The sequence below is a fragment of the Anomaloglossus baeobatrachus genome, chromosome 7, assembly GCF_048569485.1.
Source record: "Anomaloglossus baeobatrachus isolate aAnoBae1 chromosome 7, aAnoBae1.hap1, whole genome shotgun sequence".
NCBI classification, from domain to species: domain Eukaryota; kingdom Metazoa; phylum Chordata; class Amphibia; order Anura; family Aromobatidae; genus Anomaloglossus; species Anomaloglossus baeobatrachus.
The window spans coordinates 246,066,924-246,089,581 of NC_134359.1; the positions used below are offsets into that span (position 1 = coordinate 246,066,924).

Genomic DNA, 22,658 nt, shown 5'->3' on the forward strand with positions numbered 1-22,658 from the left:
ATAGCGCTATATAAATGAATAAAATTATTATTATTAATTATTATATTATTAATTATAAAGGCCCAGGTTGTATCCAATATGACAAATAGACAAACTCAAGCTACTAAAAGCACACATACATTTGTGGTTTAGTGGCTGGTACGTGGTCAGCTATACCCATCACGGTACAGTCAGAGGAGGATAGCGGCTTCTCCTTTGACAGGAGTGAGTGCACAATGTCAATGTAATCATGTGCAGTGATGACTGACAACCCCAAATGTGTCGTCTAACTACAATGCAACAAGGTTACATACTATAGAAAAATAGCCGGTATTTACTGAGCATGTGCGACCTGTCATGAAAGATCTACAGGACGTATCCATGGGCAACCATGTAAACAAAAGGCTCCGACGAGGGGTTTTCAGTGGGCAATATCCAAAGCATTGAGCACTTTTGTAAACTGATTGCATTCGCAATATAGGACCCCCGAGCCGTGGGCCCATTAGGACCCCCGAGCCGTGGGCCCATTAGGACCCCCGAGCCGTGGGCCCATTAGGACCCCCGAGCCGTGGGCCCATTAGGACCCCCGAGCCGTGGGCCCATTAGGACCCCCGAGCCATGATTGATATAATGGGGATGAGAGATGCTGGGAGGAGCACAAACTGAAGACGCAGGTGAAATTAACATAATTGAATAAAGCACAAAAAGGTTTTTTTTTAGCCCCAAATACATAAATATAAAATAATAAAAATTGTCCCCACAAAGATGGAAAATCCCTTTAACTAAACAATGCCAAAGTAGGCTATTTCAGACATTTTATTGATATTTTCCCATTTAGAAGGAACCGTACCCAGGTCCGTACCTTCCCGCTCACTAGCCACAGTGACTAGTATTGAGGATCGGCACTGGCATCAAACTATTCCTTTTTTTGATAAACTTTTTTTATTTTATAATTCCGTAATCGTCACAAATTACGCGTTTCAGCTTTCATACTGAAGCCTCTCAAATAGTGCGAGAAAGGCTTCAGGATGACAGCCAAAACACATCATTTATGACGATTATGGAATGATAAACTAAAAATGTAAAGAAAGAAGGGAATTTTGTTTACTTACCGTAAATTCCTTTTCTTCTAGCTCCAATTGGGAGACCCAGACAATTGGGTGTATAGCTATGCCTCCGGAGGCCACACAAAGTATTACACTAAAAGTGTAAAGCCCCTCCCCTTCAGCCTATACACCCCCCGTGCTGCCACGGGCTCATCAGTTTTGGTGCAAAAGCCCGAAGGAGGAAAAAATTATAAACTGGTTTAAAGTAAATTCAATCCGAAGGAATATCGGAGAACTGAAACCATTTAACATGAACAACATGTGTATACAAAAACAGGGGCGGGTGCTGGGTCTCCCAATTGGAGCTAGAAGAAAAGGAATTTACGGTAAGTAAACAAAATTCCCTTCTTCTTTGTCGCTCCTTATTGGGAGACCCAGACAATTGGGACGTCCAAAAGCAGTCCCTGGGTGGGTAAATAATACCTCATAATAGAGCCGTAACGGCTCCGTCCTACAGGTGGGCAACTGCCGCCTGAAGGACTCGCCTACCTAGGCTGGCATCTGCCGAAGCATAGGTATGCACCTGATAGTGTTTCGTGAAAGTGTGCAGGCTCGACCAGGTAGCTGCCTGACACACCTGCTGAGCCGTAGCCTGGTGTCGCAAGGCCCAGGACGCTCCCACAGCCCTGGTAGAATGGGCCTTCAGTCCTGAGGGAACCGGAAGCCCCGAGGAACGGTAAGCTTCGAGAATTGGTTCCTTGATCCACCGAGCCAGGGTTGACTTGGAAGCTTGTGTCCCTTTACGCTGGCCAGCGACAAGGACAAAGAGTGCATCCGAGCGGCGCCGTACGAGAAATGTAGAGTCTGAGTGCTCTCATCAGATCTAACAAGTGCAAATCCTTTTCACATTGGTGAACTGGATTAGATCTTGGCGGACGTTGGTTTCCTAGCCTGTCTCATAGTGGCAATGACCTCTTGAGATAATCCTGAAGACGCTAGGATCCAGGACTCAATGGCCACACAGTCAGGTTGAGGGCCGCAGAATTCAGATGGAAAAACGGCCCTTGAGACAGCAAATCTGGTCGGTCTGGCAGTGCCCACGGTCGGCCGACCGTGAGATGCCACAGATCCGGGTACCATGACCTCCTCGGCGAGTCTGGAGCGACGAGGATGACGCGGCGGCAGTCGGCCCTGATCTTGCGTAACACTCTGGGCAACAGTGCCAGAGGAGGAAACACATAAGGAAGCCGAAACTGCGACCAATCCTGAACTAAGGCGTCTGCCGCCAGAGCTCTGTGATCTTGAGATCGAGCCATGAATGTTGGGACCTTGTGACCACCGCCCAGGATGGGGGTAGGAAGGATTTTCCTTTCGATAATGAGGTGGGAAGAAGCCACCACCGAAGGGAAGCTTTGGTTGCCTGAGAGAGGGAGACGTTCCTGTCTAGGGACGTCGGCATCCTGTCCCACTTGCGTAGGATGTCCCATTGAAGTGGACGCAGGTGAAACTGCGCGAAAGGGACTGCTTCCATTGCTGCCACCATCTTCCTCAGGAAGTGCATGAGGCGCCTCAAGGGGTGTGACCGACCTTGAAGGAGAGATTGCACCCCTGTCTGTAGTGAACGCTGTTTGTCCAGCGGAAGCTTCACTATCGCTGGAAGAGTATGAAACTCCATGCCAAGATATGTCAGCGATTGGACCGGTGTCAGATTTGACTTTGGAAAATTGATGATCCACCCGAAACTCTGGAGAATCTCCAGAGTAACGTGGAGGCTGTGTTGGCATGCCTCTTGAGAGGGTGCCTTGACCAGCAGATCGTCTAAGTAAGGTATCACTGAGTGACCCTGAGAGTGGAGGACCGCAACTACTGTAGCCATGACCTTGGTGAAAACCCTTGGGGCTGTCGCCAGGCCGAACGGCAGTGCCGTGAACTGAAGGTGTTCGTCTCCTATGGCGAAACGCAAGAAGCGCTGATGCTCTGGAGCAATTGGTACGTGGAGATAAGCATCCTTGATATCGATCGATGCTAGGAAATCTCCTTGGGACATTGAGGCGATGACGGAGCGGAGGGATTCCATCCGGAACCGCCTGGTCCTTACGTGTTTGTTGAGCAGTTTTAGGTCCAAAACAGGACGGAAGGACCCGTCCTTCTTTGGAACCACAAACAGGTTGGAGTAGAAACCGTGACCCTGTTGCTGAAGAGGAACCGGGACCACCACTCCTTCTGCCTTCAGAATGCCCACCGCCTGCAGAAGAGCCTCGGCTTGCTCGGGAGGCGGAGATGTTCTGAAGAATCGAGTCGGAGGACGAGAGCTGAACTCTATCCTGTAACCGTGAGACAAAATGTCTCTCACCCAACGGTCTTTTACTTGTGGCAGCCAGGTGTCGCAAAAGCGGGAGAGCCTGCCACCGACCGAGGATGCGGTGTGAGGAGGCCGTAAGTCATGAGGAAGCCGCCTTAGTAGCGGCACCTCCGGCGGTCTTTTTAGGGCGTGATTTAGACCGCCATGCGTCGGAGTTCCTCTGATCCTTCTGCGGCCTTTTGGACGAGGAAAATTGGGACCTGCCCGCAATCCGAAAGGACCGAAACCTCGACTGTCCCCTCCTCTGTTGGGGTGTTTTTGGTTTGGCCTGGGGTAAGGATGTTTCCTTTCCCTTGGATTGTTTGATGATTTCATCCAATCTCTCACCAAACAAACGGTCGCCAGAAAATGGCAAACCAGTTAAGCACTTTTTGGAAGCCGAATCTGCCTTCCATTCCCGCAGCCACAAGGCCCTGCGTATTGCCACCGAATTGTCGGCTGCAACCACCGTACGGCTCGCAGAGTCCAGGACAGCATTAATAGCGTAGGACGCAAATGCCGACGTTTGAGAGGTTATGGACGCCACCTGCGGCGCAGACGTACGTGTGAGTGCGTCAATTTGCGCCTGACCAGCTGAGATAGCTTGGAGTGCCCATACGGCTGCGAATGCTGGAGCAAAAGACGCGCCGATAGCTTCATAGATGGATTTCAACCAGAGCTCCATCTGTCTGTCAGTGGCATCCTTGAGTGAAGCTCCATCTTCCATTGCAACTATGGATCTAGCCGCAAGTCTGGAGATTGGAGGATCCACCTTGGGACACTGAGTCCAGCCCTTGACCACGTCAGGGGGGAAAGGGTAACGTGTATCCTTAAGGCGCTTGGAAAAACGCTTATCTGGACAAGCTCGGTGTTTCTGGACTGCCTCTCTGAAGTCAGAGTGGTCCAGAAACATACTCTTTGTACGCTTGGGAAACCTGAAACGGAATTTCTCCTGCTGAGAGGCTGACTCCTCCACTGGAGGAGCTGAGGGAGAAATATCCAACATTTCATTGATGGATGCAATAAGATCATTCACTATGGCGTCCCCATCAGGCGTATCAAGGTTGAGAGCGGTCTCAGGATCAGAATCCTGATCTGCTACCTCCGCTTCATCATACAGAGAGTCCTCTCGCTGAGACCCTGAACATTGTGATGATGTCGAGGGGATATCATAGCGAGCTCGCTTAATCGGTCTGGGGCTGCGGTCCGTGTCAGAGACCTCACCCTGGGATCCATGAGACACCCCGGGAGGACATTGCTGTTCCAACTGAGGGGGACCAGGGGGCAATGATTCCACAGTGCCCCTGGCTTGAGATGCCGGCCTGGACTGCAAGGCTTCTAATATCTTAGCCATAGTCTCAGAAAGTCTTTCAGTAAAAACTGCAAACTCCGTCCCTGTCACCTGGACAGTGTTAACAGGTGGTTCTCCCTGGGCCACCCTTAGCAGAGGCTCCGGCTGAGTAAGTGCCACAGGGGCCGAGCATTGCACACAATGAGGGTCAGTGGAACCTGCCGGCAGTATAGCCGTACATGCTGCACAGGCAGCATAGTAAGTCTGTGCTTTGGCACCCTTGCAATTTGTGGACGACATGCTGTTGTCTCCTCTGAGCAATACAGGAGGGTATATAGACAAAAATCAACAGTGCACCATACAGTGTAAAGTATAGTCTATAATCATATAATCTATAAGTACACTTCTGCACTAGTGGGGCCAGCACCACAGGTGCTGCTTACCGCCTGCGCAAAGCGGTTGTGTGGGCACCAGAAATCCTGCCTGGGTCTCCCTGAGCTTGTCTCTCCTCTCCAGCGTTAGCAGAGCTGAGAGGAATGGCTGCCGGCGTCCTGAGGAGAGGAGGGAGCCGTGGGCGTGACCCAGAAAAGTGCGGGAACTGGTGCCCCACTGTGCAGAGTGAGGGGGGTGGAGTATGCAAAGCATGCTCCAGCCCTCAGTGCTGCCGTCCTGTACAGCGTCCCGCCCTTCCCCTGACTGGCAGGGCTGGGGGCGGGAAGAAAACGAGACTAGGCCGCAAAAGCCGGGGACTCGAGTTATAAGCGCGGCCGCCGTATAAGCGCGGTCGGCGCGGAAGTCCCCGGCGCACTAACAGTCCCAGCCGCGCCGCAGTGATAACCATGGCAGCGGCGGTCAGCGCGGCAGTCCCCCTACACGAACACACTCAGCGACGCTGAAGTGTGTAATGGCACAAACGCAGTCAGCGCTGCTGTCCCCGGTGCACTAGCACACCCAGCAATGCTGGAGTGTTGCTGTGCGCGGTCCCCACGGGGACACAGAGTACCTCAAAGTAGCAGGGCCATGTCCCTGAACGATACTCGGCTCCTATCCAGCATGGTCCTCAGGAGCTGTGGATGGAGCACGGTCTCCTGTGCCTGGAGACCGAAAGGATCCCACTTCACCCAGAGCCCTAATTGAGGGATGGGGAAGGAAAGCAGCATGTGGGCTCCAGCCTCCGTACCCGCAATGGATACCTCAACCTTAACAACACCGCCGACAAGAGTGGGGTGAGAAGGGAGCATGCTGGGGGCCCTGTTATGGGCCCTCTTTTCTTCCATCCGACATAGTCAGCAGCTGCTGCTGACTAAGCTGTGGAGCTATGCGTGCATGTCTGACCTCCTTCGCACAAAGCATAAAAACTGATGAGCCCGTGGCAGCACGGGGGGTGTATAGGCTGAAGGGGAGGGGCCTTACACTTTTAAGTGTAATACTTTGTGTGGCCTCCGGAGGCATAGCTATACACCCAATTGTCTGGGTCTCCCAATAAGGAGCGACAAAGAAAGGGAGAGTTTGATGCGAGTGCCAATCCTTAATACTATATTGATATTTGAGGAGGCCGCCCTGTGATACGAGCACCACCATTTGAAGGAAGTGTGTGCCTGGATTTTTTCTCTGATTGGCACACAGATAGCATACTTACCAAAACTGCAAAATTAGGATATTTAGCCCTTGTCTTAGGCAGGAACACCCAGTTTTTACAGTCTTGCTGCCATGATGGCTCCCAGACATGATCAGGATCACTACAGAGGCTCCGCTCTACCCGGCCACCTACCTTCCAATCTTTTGCTGGGATGAGCGACTCTCCAGTACCAGCTTCTGATTGGCATCTTCCAGCTCTCTGGCGGTGACATCCAGCTGCTCATACACCTTGGCATGCTGCTCGTTCATCCGCCTCAGCAGATCCACCTGTTTGGTCAGGTACTGGCAGGAAAAGAATAAAATCATTAAAAAGGTACTAGTCAGCACAATTCCTGCCTTTCCAAACACCATTTATATAGTCATGTTGCTCCCTAAAAGATAACGTCATCCACTCTTTTACTGATGCAATCTGCTGCTCTCCACTTAAATCACAAAAACTTTGCTGTATTAATTCATATGCATATGACACTTAAGTGCTCTGGGAGTGGTCAAAGCACCCAAGGACACGATCTGTAATGAATTTTTAAACACAATTGCTGAATGAAGAACAGATTGAAAGTCTGTACATGTAGGGGACTCATGTTTGACATTACTAGCGAGCGGCTTCTTAATGTACAACAGTGTGGAGGCACACCAAAAAAATAAAAAAAAAAAAATAAAATAGGAACATAGATAGAGATAGATATATATAACTATCATACACTAGCAAAACTGCTAGGGCATGCCCTCAATCTCCCGCCTCGACTACTGTAACATCCTCCTCTGTGGCCTCCCTGCTAACACGCTTGCCCCTCTGCAGTCCATCCTTAACTCTGCTGCCCGACTGATCCACCTCTCCTCAATACCACCCCGCTACTCCTCTCTGCAAATCCCTCCACTGGCTTCCAATCTTCCATCGTATCCAATTCAAACTACTAACACTGACCTACAAAGCTGTGCATAGTTTGTCTCCTCCGTATATCTCCGAACTAATCTCCCACTACACTCCAACACGTCACCTCCGGTCCTCCCAAGATCTCCTTCTCTCCTCCTCTCTCATTCGCTCCTCAAGCAACCGACTCCAAGACTTCTCCCGAGCATCCCCAGTCTCCTGGAACTCGTTGCCTCAACACGTCAGACTATCCCCTACCCTTGTAAGCTTCAAACGGAACCTGAAAACCCATCTGTTCAGAAATGCCTATAATCTACAATGACCTCACTGCTTCACTACCGAGCGGAGCCGCCGCCCAACCACCGAGCGGAGCCGCCGCCCAACCACCGAGCGGAGCCGCCGCCCAACCACCGAGCGGAGCCGCCGCCCAACCACCAAGCGGAGCCGCCGCCCAAACACCAAGCGGAGCCGCCGCCCAACCACCAAGCGGAGCCGCCGCCCAACCACCGAGCGGAGCCGCCGCCCAACCACCGAGCGGAGCCGCCGCCCAACCACCGAGCGGAGCCGCCGCCCAACCACCGAGCGGAGCCGCCGCCCAACCACCGAGCGGAGCCGCCGCCCAACCACCGAGCGGAGCCGCCGCCCAACCACCGAGCGGAGCCGCCGCCCAACCACCGAGCGGAGCCGCCGCCCGATCTACACCCCACCTACTGTCTCCTCCCCACAATCCTATAGAATGTAAGCCCACAAGGGTAGGGCCCTCTTCCCTCTGTACTAGTCTGTCTACTGTAACTTGTGTATGTAACCCCTTCTCATGTACAGCACCATGGAATCAATGGTGCTCTATAAATAAATAATAATAAATAATAATAATAAATACACACACTGCCTTGAAAATTTCCTTTTAGGTTCTAGGCAGCATTATGCTGTGGGGAGGCTTTTCTTCAGCAGGGGCAGGGAAGCTTGTTGGAATTGATGAGAAGATGGATGGAGCTAAACACATGGCAATCCTGGAGGAAAACCTCTTACACGCTGCAAAAGAGTTGACGGAGTATAGGTTCACCTTCCAGCAGGACAAAGATCCTAAACATACTGCCAGAGCTACATTGCATGGTTTAGAGCACTTATATGCTTTGCCTGCGAACAATAAGGTTATCAATAATGGTGCAAAGAATGTTCTGCCACGCTACACTTGGGAAAATCCATCAAGATCCAGTGATGGCAGCTCCATTTGCAATTGCTGACCAATAATGTCTCAGATGTGCATAATGGGAGACAAGTATGGAGACATTGCAGGCAATGGTTACACGTTTAGGCATAGCACAAGCAACATGGGGCCTGACATGGTTGTTTTGGAAAATGGCTTCTGGGACGCTAAGGGGAAATGGTTGTACCACTGTATCCATAACCAAATCAATGTAACGCTCAGTTGTTGGTGTACCAGGACTGAAGACAAGAGGGATCTAACTATCGTAAATTATGCCCCTCAACACATACCAAAATCCCAGGAGTTGCACTGGTGTGAGAACCTCTTAATGGCGGGAAAAGAACGAGGAAGGAAGGGGGAGGGGGGGGGGAGGCAGAAAAAGGGGGGGGGGGAGGCAGGAGAAGAATGAGGGGGGAAAGGCGGGAGAAAGGCGGGAAAAAGAGGGAGGGGGAAAGGGCAGGAAAAAAGGGGAAAGGCGGGAAAAAGCGGGAGCCGGAAAGAGCAGGAAAAAGGGGAAAGGCGGGAAAAAAAAAAAAGATTGGGGGGGAAAGGCGGGAAAAAGCGGGAGGGGGAAAGGGCAGGAAAAAGGGGAAAGGCGGTAAAAGGATGGGGAGGGCTAAATAAAATATTGTTTTAGATTGTTTCCTATATTCTATTCATATCACAACATTAAAATCAATATTCTCAGAAATATCAGGGGGCCGCGTTAAACCCAGAACATCCGATCATTTACTAATTAAAATTTTACAAGAAGATATTCGATTTTAAGGAGAAGCTACGAAACGGGAAACAATCTCCATACACCGGCTAGGCCACATGAGGAGAAAATCGACTTTCACAGCTGTTACTGCACTCCATTCCCTATAATGCACTGCCTTATAATTTCCAGGTTTATCATCTAGACCGGATTATTAGACAAACCATTTATTAATATGTGTGTGAATGTGACTGCATACACAGGGCTCTACAGCCGCTTTATGTCTGAGGATTTGTTGCAAAGTATGGATTAACCTGAAGTGCTTCAATTCGACCTATTTCAGATAATCACCTTTCTATAGGGGGGGGGCAGCAAGTACATAGGAATCGCAACGTCCTATAGTTTAATGGCGCTCTGACAATGCCAGGACTGATGTATAGCACTTGTGTTAGGTACGAATAACGCTCAACCAAGTGACTCCCAGGACGTGGGCTACTGAGAACCAAAAAGCAGCAGAATTAGGAGTGCAGCTCTGGGTATAACACAGGAGACAATTTGAGCTTGTAGCCTGAAGACATCAAACGGAGGTAATCTCAATCTCTGTACAGAAGTATGAATACACAATGGTGAGCGGCACGACACAGGACAAGCTTTGTACCTCGATTTCCTGGATCTGTTCCTGGTTGGTGGCGTACATCTGCTGCAGGGACTCCTCCAGTTCAGTGTTGCGGTCTAGTAAGGTCTTGCCAAGCTCGGCGGCCAGCTGCAGATCTGGAAATAATCACAATATAGAGGATATAAACTCTGCGGGTGGTAACATATGAAGATCATGGATAGATGTGCAAATAGTGTGACTGGGTTAGATGGATCCATGTCATTTTGGGATCGGATTGGAAAAGGAACCAAGTGAGGGGAGGTTTTGATTCTTTCCAAACGGATCACAAAAACCGACATGGGAGCACAAATGTGGGCAAAACAAAAACAAAACACAGATAAGGAAAGTTTCTTGAAGTGGATTTGTCTTAAAAGGAATCAGTCAGCAGGTTTTTGCTACCTCAGAGCAGCATGATGTAGGCAAGGAGATTCTGAATCCAACGATGTATCACTTCGATTACTGGCTGCAGCTAATCTGACATAGTCAGAATTTTTAGATTGTCATGTAGCAGAGCTCCTGCCCACACCAGGCTCTAAATAAAGATCGACACCTCACTGTCAAAGTACAATCAGAGAAGGGAGCGTGCCGTACTGTAGGGCAGTCCGGACGATCTTCAGGAAAAATGATCGCGCTCCCATTTGATTTCCATTATACTCTGTACACGAGTTGAGCCCATCCAAGAATCCGACTGCTAGTTACAAGTACCAAGCACCTCAGCATGGTAGTGCTCGCTCATCACTAGTTACAAGTACCAAGCACCTCAGCATGGTAGTGCTCACTCATCACTAGTTACAAGTACCAAGCACCTCAGCATGGTAGTGCTCGCTCATCACTAGTTACAAGTACCAAGCACCTCAGCATGGTAGTGCTCACTCATCACTAGTTACGACTACACAGCACCCGAGCATGTAGTGCCCACTCATCACTAGCTACGAGTACCCGAGAATGGTAGTGCTCACTCTTCACTAGTTACGAGTACTGAGCACCTGAGCATGGTAGTGCCCGCTCATCACTAGTTACGAGTATTGAGCACCTGAGCATGGTAGTGCCCGCTCATCACTAGTTACGAGTATTGAGCACCTGAGCATGGTAGTGCCCACTCATCACTAGTTACGAGTACTGGGCACCTGAGCATGGTAGAGCCCACTCATCACTAGTTACGAGTATTGAGCACCTGAGCATGGTAGTGCCCGCTCATCACTAGTTACGAGTACTGTGCACCTGAGCATGGTAGTGCTCGCTCATCACTAGTTACGAGTACTGTGCACCTGAGCATGGTAGTGCCCGCTCATCACTAGTTACGAGTATTGAGCACCTGAGCATGGTAGAGCCCACTCATCACTAGTTACGAGTACTGAGCACCCGAGCATGGTAGAGCCCACTCATCACTAGTTACGAGTACCCACCACCCGAGCATGGTAGTGCCCGCTCATCACTAGTTACGAGTACTGAGCACCTGAGCATGGTAGAGCCCACTCATCACTAGTTACGAGTATTGAGCACCTGAGCATGGTAGTGCCCGCTCATCACTAGTTACGAGTACCCACCACCCGAGCATGGTAGTGCCCGCTCATCACTAGTTACGAGTACTGGGCACCTGAGCATGGTAGTGCCCACTCATCACTAGTTACGAGTACTGGGCACCTGAGCATGGTAGAGCCCACTCATCACTAGTTACGAGTATTGAGCACCTGAGCATGGTAGTGCCCGCTCATCACTAGTTACGAGTACTGTGCACCTGAGCATGGTAGTGCTCGCTCATCACTAGTTACGAGTACTGTGCACCTGAGCATGGTAGTGCCCGCTCATCACTAGTTACGAGTATTGAGCACCTGAGCATGGTAGAGCCCACTCATCACTAGTTACGAGTACTGAGCACCCGAGCATGGTAGAGCCCACTCATCACTAGTTACGAGTACCCACCACCCGAGCATGGTAGTGCCCGCTCATCACTAGTTACGAGTACTGAGCACCTGAGCATGGTAGAGCCCACTCATCACTAGTTACGAGTATTGAGCACCTGAGCATGGTAGTGCCCGCTCATCACTAGTTACGAGTACCCACCACCCGAGCATGGTAGTGCCCGCTCATCACTAGTTACGAGTACTGGGCACCTGAGCATGGTAGTGCCCACTCATCACTAGTTACGAGTACTGGGCACCTGAGCATGGTAGAGCCCACTCATCACTAGTTACGAGTATTGAGCACCTGAGCATGGTAGTGCCCGCTCATCACTAGTTACGAGTACTGTGCACCTGAGCATGGTAGTGCTCGCTCATCACTAGTTACGAGTACTGTGCACCTGAGCATGGTAGTGCCCGCTCATCACTAGTTACGAGTATTGAGCACCTGAGCATGGTAGAGCCCACTCATCACTAGTTACGAGTACTGAGCACCCGAGCATGGTAGAGCCCACTCATCACTAGTTACGAGTACCCACCACCCGAGCATGGTAGTGCCCGCTCATCACTAGTTACGAGTACTGAGCACCTGAGCATGGTAGAGCCCACTCATCACTAGTTACGAGTATTGAGCACCTGAGCATGGTAGTGCCCGCTCATCACTAGTTACGAGTACCCACCACCCGAGCATGGTAGTGCCCGCTCATCACTAGTTACGAGTACTGGGCACCTGAGCATGGTAGAGCCCACTCATCACTAGTTACGAGTATTGAGCACCTGAGCATGGTAGTGCCCGCTCATCACTAGTTACGAGTACTGTGCACCTGAGCATGGTAGTGCTCGCTCATCACTAGTTACGAGTATTGAGCACCTGAGCATGGTAGAGCCCACTCATCACTAGTTATGAGTACTGAGCACCCGAGCATGGTAGAGCCCACTCATCACTAGTTACGAGTACCCACCCCCTGAGCATGGTAGTGCCCGCTCACCACTACTCAGAATAACAAGGATATGTTGAAACATTTTTTTTACCATAGAAAGTGACACACGTCAGAAGCGAAGAATTGGGCTTGGTCACCAAGGGGTTAAATCAGCCTTACACCGAAAAACACATTCTTGAGGTGCTTATGTATAAACGCTTGATCTCTGCTTGCAAAAAGCAACCCACAATTATGAGAAAGGAAAATGCCCTGTAAAAAGCTGGAGCCGTATTGTTCTCTTAATCTGGGAGGTGCTGGGACCAGTTCAAATGACAATTATGAAACTGGAAAAAGCAAATAAGACAGTAATGAATGGGATTACCGAGAGTCGTGTAGGCAGCACCCGTGCAATGTCAGCACCCATACATTACAATATATATGTGATTATAGCCTCTCCAGAGGTCCCAGAGCTGCAAGACACAATCGGATATTCTTTATCTAGCATTCTAGGAGTTACAGTGTCACATTATGGAATGATTTCTAATGGCATCCAATCATGTGACTCCCCCAAGGTAATATTGGGGCACATATTTAGTGCCAAGTACAGAGGAGCCAGTAGGAGAGCAGCAATTCCCCCTTCCCCCGCCCATTAATAGGTGGATGACAACCCTTTAAAATGGAATCTCACCAGGTTTTTGCTCCCCCATCTGAGAGCAGCATAATGTAGAGACAGAGACCCTGACTCCAGCGATGTGTCAGTTACTGAGCTGTTTGCTGTCATTTTGAAAAAATTAATGTTTTCTCTGCTGCAGATCTAGCAGTTATACAGAGCTCATGAATTTGCTGGACTAACTGGTAGCACACTAAGTAGTCCAGATTAATCAGTGATTTTATCTAAACTACACTAAGCAGCCCAGTAAGAGACATCACTGGAATCAGGATCTCTGTCCCTACATTATGCTACTCTCAGATTAGGTGGCAAAAACCTGATGACACTTTCCTTTTAAGTTATACCATGTGAAAGGGAATCTGTCACCAAATTTTTGCCATCTCAGCTAAGCAAAATATTGTAGGGGAAGAGACTCAGATTCTAGTGATGTGTCACTTACTGGGCTGCTTGCTTCAGTTTTGATTAAAAAGTTCTGCTGACATGCATGTAACTCTGCCTACTATACGGATTTGCAACTTTCGGTGTATACTGTGCATAGGCAGAAAGCCGCCAATCAGTGTTTGGTTTATATAGATCTCATGAATATAGAGTATTGCATGGCAGCAGGTTTAATACTCCTTTTCTATACCAGGTACAGTGACAATACAAGGACTGGACATAATGGACAGCAGATCAGATGCCACACAAAAAATATAGATGTAATAGATAAAATATGTATACACAGGTCAAAGACATATTCTATAACACGTGTCTTGTTATACAGCTCACTAGAAAGTGAAGTCTCATATGTTAATCATTAACAGCTACATTATCTAATCAGCAATTCTCCATATGGAACTAGAACCGGAATTAATTCCTTTATCTCTAGGTTTGCCCTTTTTTTACTGCTACTCTATAAATACACATACAAGTAGACATGTGAGTGTTTGGCATATATTATACATTTTGTGTCAATGATTGCCTTCAGGACATCTGTCAAGTCAGCAGTCTTCCCCATGATTGTGTAGCCTACTGAACCAGCCTAAGGGACCATTTTAAATGGTTAAGAAGCCTTTGCAAGTGTTTTGTGGTAATTATTCTAATTTTCTGAGATAATGACTTTTGGGTTTTCATTGGCTGTAAGCCATAATCAACATTAACAGAAATAACACTTTAAATATATCCCTCTGTGTGTAATGACTATATTATACTAGCTGTAGTACCCGGACGTTGCCCGGGATAGTAACTGTCTCTTTGCCCGGGCTGTCTGTCTTTTTCTGTCTCTCTCTCTATCCGTCTCCTCACCTACATCTTATTACCTCACAAATAAGCTTCTTATACTAACAGTTTATTTTGTTCCTATAGCAACCACTGACAGTTGCTATTAACAGTCTGTAGCTCTCACCTCCATTCAGTTTAATGAAGGCAGGATTTTGGAGTGTAACTAAAGCGCGAGGTTAAATTTTCCCGTCAAAACAGTCTATGACGTTCCCTGAGTCACATGGGGTGTTTCGTGATTGTAAATGTGACGGTGCAAATTCCTTTAGCGGACATACATACACACATACATAGAGCTTTATATATTAGATAGGAATAGATCCCTCTGTGTGTAATGACTATGTAATATATAGGAATAGATCCCTCTGTGTGTAATGACTCTATATAATACATAGGAATAGATCCCTCTGTGTGTAATGACTATATAATATATAGGAATAGATCCCTCTGTGTGTAATGACTCTATATAATATATAGGAATAGATCCCTCTGTGTGTAACGACTATATAATATATAGGAATAGATCCCTCTGTGTGTAATGACTCTATATAATATATAGGAATAGATCCCTCTGTGTGTAACGACTATATAATATATAGACATAGATCCCTCTGTGTGTAACGACTATATAATATATAGACATAGATCCCTCTGTGTGTAATGATTGAATATAATATATAGGACTGTATAAAATATGTGTTTCCCTTTTTGTATTGAATTACTGAAATAAATAACTTTGTTGATAACTTTGTTGATAATTTATCGAGAGGCACTTGTATATTATATTATATTATATTATATATGTCACGAATTAAACTCTTCTCAACATAATAAATGAGGAAATGCTGTTTTTCATTTGTTTTATAGCTAATTTATTAGCATAGTATTATATTGTTCCTTATTTTTTGTATTTGTTTACAGCTCGTCAAAGGGAAATGAAGATGTTGAAAATAGTATTTGATCTGCAGGCAGGATGTTACAGAACACAGGTGGGGGGGGGGGGGGGGGTTTCACTGGAGCTGATATCTATCTATCCCTCTATCCATCCCTCTATCCATCTATCTATACACACACACATACACACACACACACATACACACATACACACATACACACACACATACACACACTGCATTCCAAGATGTCAATTTGGTGAACACAGCAGTGATAGTTGATGTAACGTCCATGACTAACTAGATGGAGGCGAGCGCAGCTGCACGGGACACAGAGGGGTCATTCACAGACATGACAACAAAAAACGAGCTATACAAATGATTAGACTCCAAAAAGGACGTCTCACTGATACCGTATATACAAAAAACAAACAAACATCATTCAAAAGCTTCCAAGACGTGTTATGTAGACGCAGGCTGCACAGCGAGGCCTTTATTAAAGAAGTCTATACATCTTAGTTAAAAAGAAATATTAAAAAGGCCTCTTTCATTAAAAAAATATGTTTGTTGCCAATAGCAACCAGAGCTCTGCTTTCAATTTCACAACACTGTGGTAAAATGAAAGCTGCGCTGTGATTGGTTGTGATGGACAATAAAAAGAACGGCAAAACCTTTCTAATCGGATCCTGCAGGCAGCAGGACAGAGAACATTGTTATAGTGCTAACAAAGGGTTCAGTACAACAGCTGAGGACAGTGGCCATTTTGTGACCTATTTACAGGCCCATATATTGAACAATGGGAGGTCAATAAGAATAGACGCTATTGTTTCTGGTCTGTTTAACCACTTGTAGGCGGCTCATTCAGACAGACCCTCGCTATGTCTGAGAAGCTGCTCTGTCTGGATTTGAGTAAAGGGGCATTTACAATGCAAAATATCATGAATGACTGTTACAAATGGTTTCAGGATTTTCTTGCGGTGCAGATAGGCTGCCGATCACCTAATGAACAAATAAAATGGTCATTCAGGGGGCGATATGATCTCCTATGCAGCACACAGAAAAAAACCCCAAACCACACCGTTCTGGGCAGTGCATCGTCCTCTGCCGATAGCTATGGCGGCCTGTGCGCAGTGAGCAATCCAGTCTAGGTCGCTCAGTTCGCATCGGTCACTACCTGCATGTAAAAGACCAAATTGGTACAAGTTTACCGATTGGCGGTCGTATTGTGCCGCCAGACAGTCCATATAAAACGGACCTTAGGCTTTGTGCGCACTAGACCGTTTTACCCGCGGATTTACCTGCGTATTTGCTGCGGAAATTTCTTGAGAAAGGTGTTAAATCTTTCTGCAGACATTTCCCAGCAAAACCTATGGAAAAAAAAATAGGTGTGCGCACACTGCGAATTTTTCTCAAGGAAAGTTTCTTGAGAAAATGTTCTCGAGAAACTTTCTTGAGAAAATGAGCATGTTCATTATTTCCTGCGGATTACCCCCGGATTTGCACTTATCCATTCATAAAAATCCGCAGAGAAAAATTTGCGGGTAATTCGCGGCAAATCTGCATGCGTTTTTGCCGCGAATTTGGTGCGGATTTTTTCCGCAGATGCAAGAATCTTCAGCTCCCAGAATGTCTCTCAAGAAAGTTTCTTGAAAAACATGACATTTCTAGTGTGCACAAAGCCTTAAAAAGGTCCATTTACACTGCAAGATTATCTCATAAGCTAGCATTCCTATAAGGAATCGGTTCAAGATAATCTTGCCCATGTAGGATTTTGAAGAGACTTTTGGAGTGGGTCCGCTCTAAACCACACCGGAATAAAGACTGAGAAAACGTATGAAAAAGTCTAGAAGACACCACATAGAAGGATAGCTTCCTGAAGTGGCTGCCACTTGATAAAATCATCATTTTTGACTGTCTCAAAAACAAAATTCAGTGCGGACACAGCCTAAAAACAGGCTGTCAATCACTTAGCAAAATGATTGTTGGGTGAAATTATCTTTCTGCTGTATAACAACATTTTCTTTTTTTCTGTTTCAAGAGAACCCCTTTAATTAAAGGAGGTTTAATCATAATCACAGATGTGGATTCTTTACTGTAAGAGCAGTGAGACTATGGAACTCTGCCACAATGTTGTAATGGTTGATTGACTACTAAAATTTAAGACAGCTCTGGACGCCTTTCTTGAAAAATATAATATTACTGGTTGGGTGTACTAGATTCTGTGATGGGGCAATGATCCAGGGAACTAGTCTGATTGCCGAATGTGGAGTCGGGAAGGAGTTTTTCCTCTAAGGCTGCTTTCACACATCCGGCTTGAGCTCTGCGGCTCAATCCGGCTGTGCAAGCTATGCAACGGATGCGGTGAAAACACCGCATCCTTTGCATAAGTTTTTCCTTTGCGGCCAGTCCGGTTTTTGCCGCTTGCGGCATGCTACTGAGCATGCGCAGTGGCAAAAACCGCATGCGGCGGCCGGATGCGGTTATTGCCGCATCGCGCCGCATCCGGCTGCCATAGGCATGCATTGAAAAATGCGCCGCATCGGCCGAATGCGGCGCGATGCGGTTTTTTTTGCCGCACGAAAAAACGTGCCAGGCAACGTTCCATCCGGCCGCCGCATCGGCTAAATCTGCCGCATGCGGCAAAAACCGGATGAAACGCAAGGCCATGCGGCACAATGCGGCACTAATTAAAGTCTATGCAGGAAAATCGCAACCGGCAGCAAAAAAAACCGGTTGCGATTTTCCTGCAAAGTGCCGGAGTGTGCCGCATTGCAGAAACCGGAGGTGTGAAAGCAGCCTAATGTGGCGCTTACTCTCTGTCACATGGAGTTTTTTTGCCTTCCTATGGATCAACATGTTAGGTCAGGGGGTTGAACTCGATGGACATAAAGGGTACTTTGCACACTACGACATTGCAGGTGCGATGTCGGTGGGGTCATGTCGAAAGTGACGCACTTCCGGCATCGCATGCGACATCGTAGTGTGTAAATCTTAGATGATACGATTAACGAGCGCAAAAGCATCATAATCGTATCATCGGTATAGCGTCGGCGAAAACCATAATTACCTTGCTGCGACGGTCCGATGTTGTTCCTCGCTCCTGCGGCAGCACACATCGCTGTGTGTGAAGTAGCAGGAGCGACGAACATCTCCTACCTCCTTCACCGCGGCTCCTGACGGCTATGCGGAAGGAAGGAGGTGGGCGGGATGTTTACGTCCCGCGCCCCTCCGCTTCTATTGGCCGCCTTCCGTGTGACGTCGCTATGACGCCGCACGGCCCGCCCCCTTAATAAGGAGGCGGGTCGCCGGCCAGAGCGACGTCGCAGGGCAAGGTGAGTGCATGTGAAGCTGGCGTAGCGATCATTTTCGCTACGCCAGCTATCACCCCATATCGCAGCTGCGACAGGGGCAGGGACTATCGCACTCGGCATCGCAGCATCGGCTTGCGATGTCGTAGTGTGCAAAGTACCCCTAAGTCTACCTTCAACCTTAAACACTATGAAACTCCGACCTGTCCTCTTACACTATTTATCATATTACTTACATGAAAGACACAATGAAGCCCTTATGAGATGGGGGTAAAAATCGTAAAATCATAATATCATTCAAAGCAGAGCGATATTCACAGTGTGTAGCAATTGGAATATTGTTAAGATTGTCGCGAAACCAGATCTGCCTAAAAATTATCGCTTGTTGGCAAAAAATGTCACATTGTAATAAGTCGCTAAGAAGACTGTGTTTTGTCTGATTTATAAGAACATCGGATGGAAACTATGAGAGTCCTGCTCCTCGTCCGGGCGGGAATATCGCTCAGTAACAGGAATCAGGATCTCCTGCTCAGGATTCTTGGAGGAAATTGCTGAACTAAAGGAATGTACGGACACAATGGTGAGAAGCAAAAAAAAAAAAAGCATCTAAAGTAATACGAGGAGACATTACACAGCAGATTATGTAACATCCTGCCGCAACGAGAGGGGGAAAAAGAAGGACATATAAACCTACAGGAGAATTCTGAGTCACAATTTACGGATCGTGATGATGTCGCCTCCTTGTGTCATCACTAGTCCATAAGACCGGCTGCCAATCACCCGACAAATGAGCAAAACGTTTGTTGGGTGAAATGATGTTCTGCACAAAAGATCATCGTTCTTGACAGCACATTAGATTAATATGATTATTAGTTTAGGTATATAGGTTTTAGATGATCGGAGCATTGGCAAATTTAAAGGGGATATCCACAACCCTTTATCAACAGCTCCTCCAAATTCCTACCTCTCAGGCTGCTTTCACACATCCGTTTTTTTCCTGTGCGGCACAATCCGGTGCTTTGCAGAAAAACCGCAACAGTTTTTTTTTTGACGCCGGTTGCGTTTTTTTTTGCATAGACTTTCATTAGTGCCGGATTGTGCCGCATGGGCTTGCGTTCGGTCCGGTTTTTGCAGCATGCGGCAGATTTAGCCGATGCGGCGGCCGGATGGAACGTTGCCTTGCACGTTTTTTGGTCCGGCAAAAAAAAACGCATCGCGCCGCAATTTGCAATGCATGCCTATGGACGCCGCATGCGGCATCCTGCGGCAAACACCGCATCCGGCCGCCGCATGCGTTTTTTTCCATTGCGCATGCTCAGTAGCGTGCTCCAAGCGGCAAAAAACGGACGGGCCACATGTCAAAAACTTATGCAAAGGATGAGGTATTGTCGCCACGTCCGTTGCTTAGGTTTTAGAGCCGGAATGGCCGGCTCTGCTAAAACCGGATGTGTGAAAGCAGCCTCAGACTAACAGTGATCATTTACAACGCTGCCCCCCCCCCCCCTCTGGTCATGTGAGCGCCGCAGCTAATGATTGGCTGCAGCCTTTACTATTCCACCAGATAGAATAGCATAGACTGCAGCTGATTAACGTCTGCCGATTGGCTGCAGTGGCCACGTGACAACCTCCCATGACCAGTGGGGAGACACAGGGCTGTGATTGGGAGAATGGCACCGATCCAAACAACTCAGTGGAGCGGTCCAGTTGTGGTAAAACCCTTTAAGGCTATGTGCACAAGCGTGACTGCTCACACCAATGTGAACCTCTGCGGGTCTACTAAAGCTTCAGAGATTATGCTGATTGTTTGGGTAGCTGGGATTTACGGTAATTGTAACATGGGTGCAAAAATATTAGTGATGAGCGAGCACTACCATGCTCCATACTCAATAAGAGCAATTAATGTTTGAATGGACGTGACTAGAGTACCCCAGTATAATGAAAGTCAATGGGGAACTCAAGCCTTTTCCCAGGAAATCTTCTGGAAAAATGCTGAAGTCCCCCATTGATTTTTATCATACTCAAGTATTAGGGGTACTTCTCACATAGTGAGATTGCTGCGGAGTCACGGTTTTGGTGACGCAGCAGTGACCTCATTAGCGATCTCGCTGTGTGTGACACTGAGCAGCGATCTGGCCCCTGCTGTGAGATCGCTGCTCGTTACACACAGTGCTGGTTCATTTTTGGCTCGTTGCTCTCGCTGTGAAGCACACATCGCTGTGTGTGACAGCGAGAGAGCAACGATCTGAATGTGCAGGGAGCAGGCGTCCGACAGCCTGCAGTAAGGTGTAACCAAGGTAAATATCGGGTAACCAGAGAAGCCGTTTGCTTGGTTATCCGATATTTACCTTGGTTACTAGCGTCCGCCGCTCTCAGGCTGCTAGTGCTGGCTCCCTGCTCCCTGCACACGTAGCCAGAGTACACATCGGGTAAATAAGCAAAGCGGTTTGCTTATTAACCCGATGTGTACTCTGGCTAGGAGTGCAGAGAGCCAGCGCTAAGCGGTGTGCACTGGTAACCAAGGTAAATATCGGGTAACCAAGCGCTTGGTTATCCGATATTTACCTTAGTTACCAAGCGCAGCATCGCTTCCACGTGTCGCTGGGGGCTGGTCACTGGTCGCTGGTGAAATCTGCCTGATTGACAGCTCACCAGCGACCATGTACCGACGCACCAGCGACCATGTACGACGCACCAGCGATCCTGACCAGGTCAGATCGCTGGTGGGATCGCTGGAGCGTCACTTAGTGTGACGGTACCCTTAACCAAGTATCCAACTGCTTATTACGAGTATTGTGAACAAAAAGAGCTGTAAAACAGAAGGGCAAATAGGGACTTCTCCGGGTGAGACACATGGGTGAAACGCTGAAAAGGCTCACCTTGTCGGGTTACGTGCGTCTGAAGCACTTGAAAGTGCTGGAAAGTCACGGCTGCTGAAGCCCTATGTGGATGTGAACTGTAAAGCGGTGTTTGAAGGGGTTAACGCCATGATGCCATGAAGGAACAGACAATCCAAAAAGGTACCTCCATGGTGATTTTATGTACAACGCGTTTTGGGACAAAAAAAAAAAATCACGTGATGAAAATGACAGGTCCAAGTGTAAGACACCAATTTTGAGAATCAGAATAGGACGTACGAAATATAATATATATGTATATATTAAATAAAACAACATTGCACCGACACATCACCCATGTGGATTTAGCCTTTGGACACATTCCTCCTTCTGGGACACTTCTGCAGTCTGTGGCTTGTATATGGCGCAGTAAATTATTCAACCGCACGCAGTCGCCCCTGAAGCTCCAAAGTACGGAATCCATGTGCCGCCATATAGTAAAACATGACAAGTATGCTCTCCTTGCAGCAATGCTCTCACGTCACAGCACTACAGTGGGACAGGCGGCCTTGTGATGAGCAGAACAAAATATTAACAGTTAATGATCGATTAATCCGACAGCCGTCACTTGCCAAGTGCACAGCGTGGACGCGGTCCGCTCTAGAGTCCACACTGAGCAGATTAGAATTCCTATTGCATAACCCATTATCCAGGTGCAGAGCACTGATCTCTGCACAATTCACTGCGGTTCCTTCATTTCATCATTACTTGGGCAAAACTGCTGCAATGATGACATATATCAGATATACCGTAATAAATTCCCAGATTACCAGACTCCTCTATTTTAGGGCCCAACAACATGAGAACACAGGAGGTACAACCACCAGTCAGGCCAAATACTGCACCTGTCTGCCATGAAAGCTGACATACTCACCTGGCAGCACACGGGGGGCCACGGCGACAGCACACCGGGGGGCCACGGCGACAGCACACCGGGGGGCCACGGCGACAGCACACCGGGGGGCCACGGCGACAGCACACCGGGGGGCCACGGCGACAGCACACCGGGGGGCCACGGCGACAGCACACCGGGGGGCCACGGCGACAGCACACCGGGGGGCCACGGCGACAGCACACCGGGGGGCCACGG

The 22,658-nt window shown here is 48.1% G+C and overlaps 1 protein-coding gene across 1 annotated transcript in view; it reads right to left on the bottom strand.

Moving 5' to 3' along the window:
• CDR2 (cerebellar degeneration related protein 2) overlaps positions 1 to 22,658 on the bottom strand; it is a 35,307-nt gene that overhangs the window by 11,161 nt on the left and 1,488 nt on the right. Inside the window, exons 2-3 of the mRNA XM_075318010.1 lie at positions 9,729 to 9,841; positions 6,429 to 6,577 (exon numbers count right to left, since the gene is read on the bottom strand). Of these exons, the coding sequence (XP_075174125.1) occupies positions 6,429 to 6,577; positions 9,729 to 9,841 (262 nt within the window). The remainder of the gene's footprint in view (positions 1 to 6,428; positions 6,578 to 9,728; positions 9,842 to 22,658) is intronic.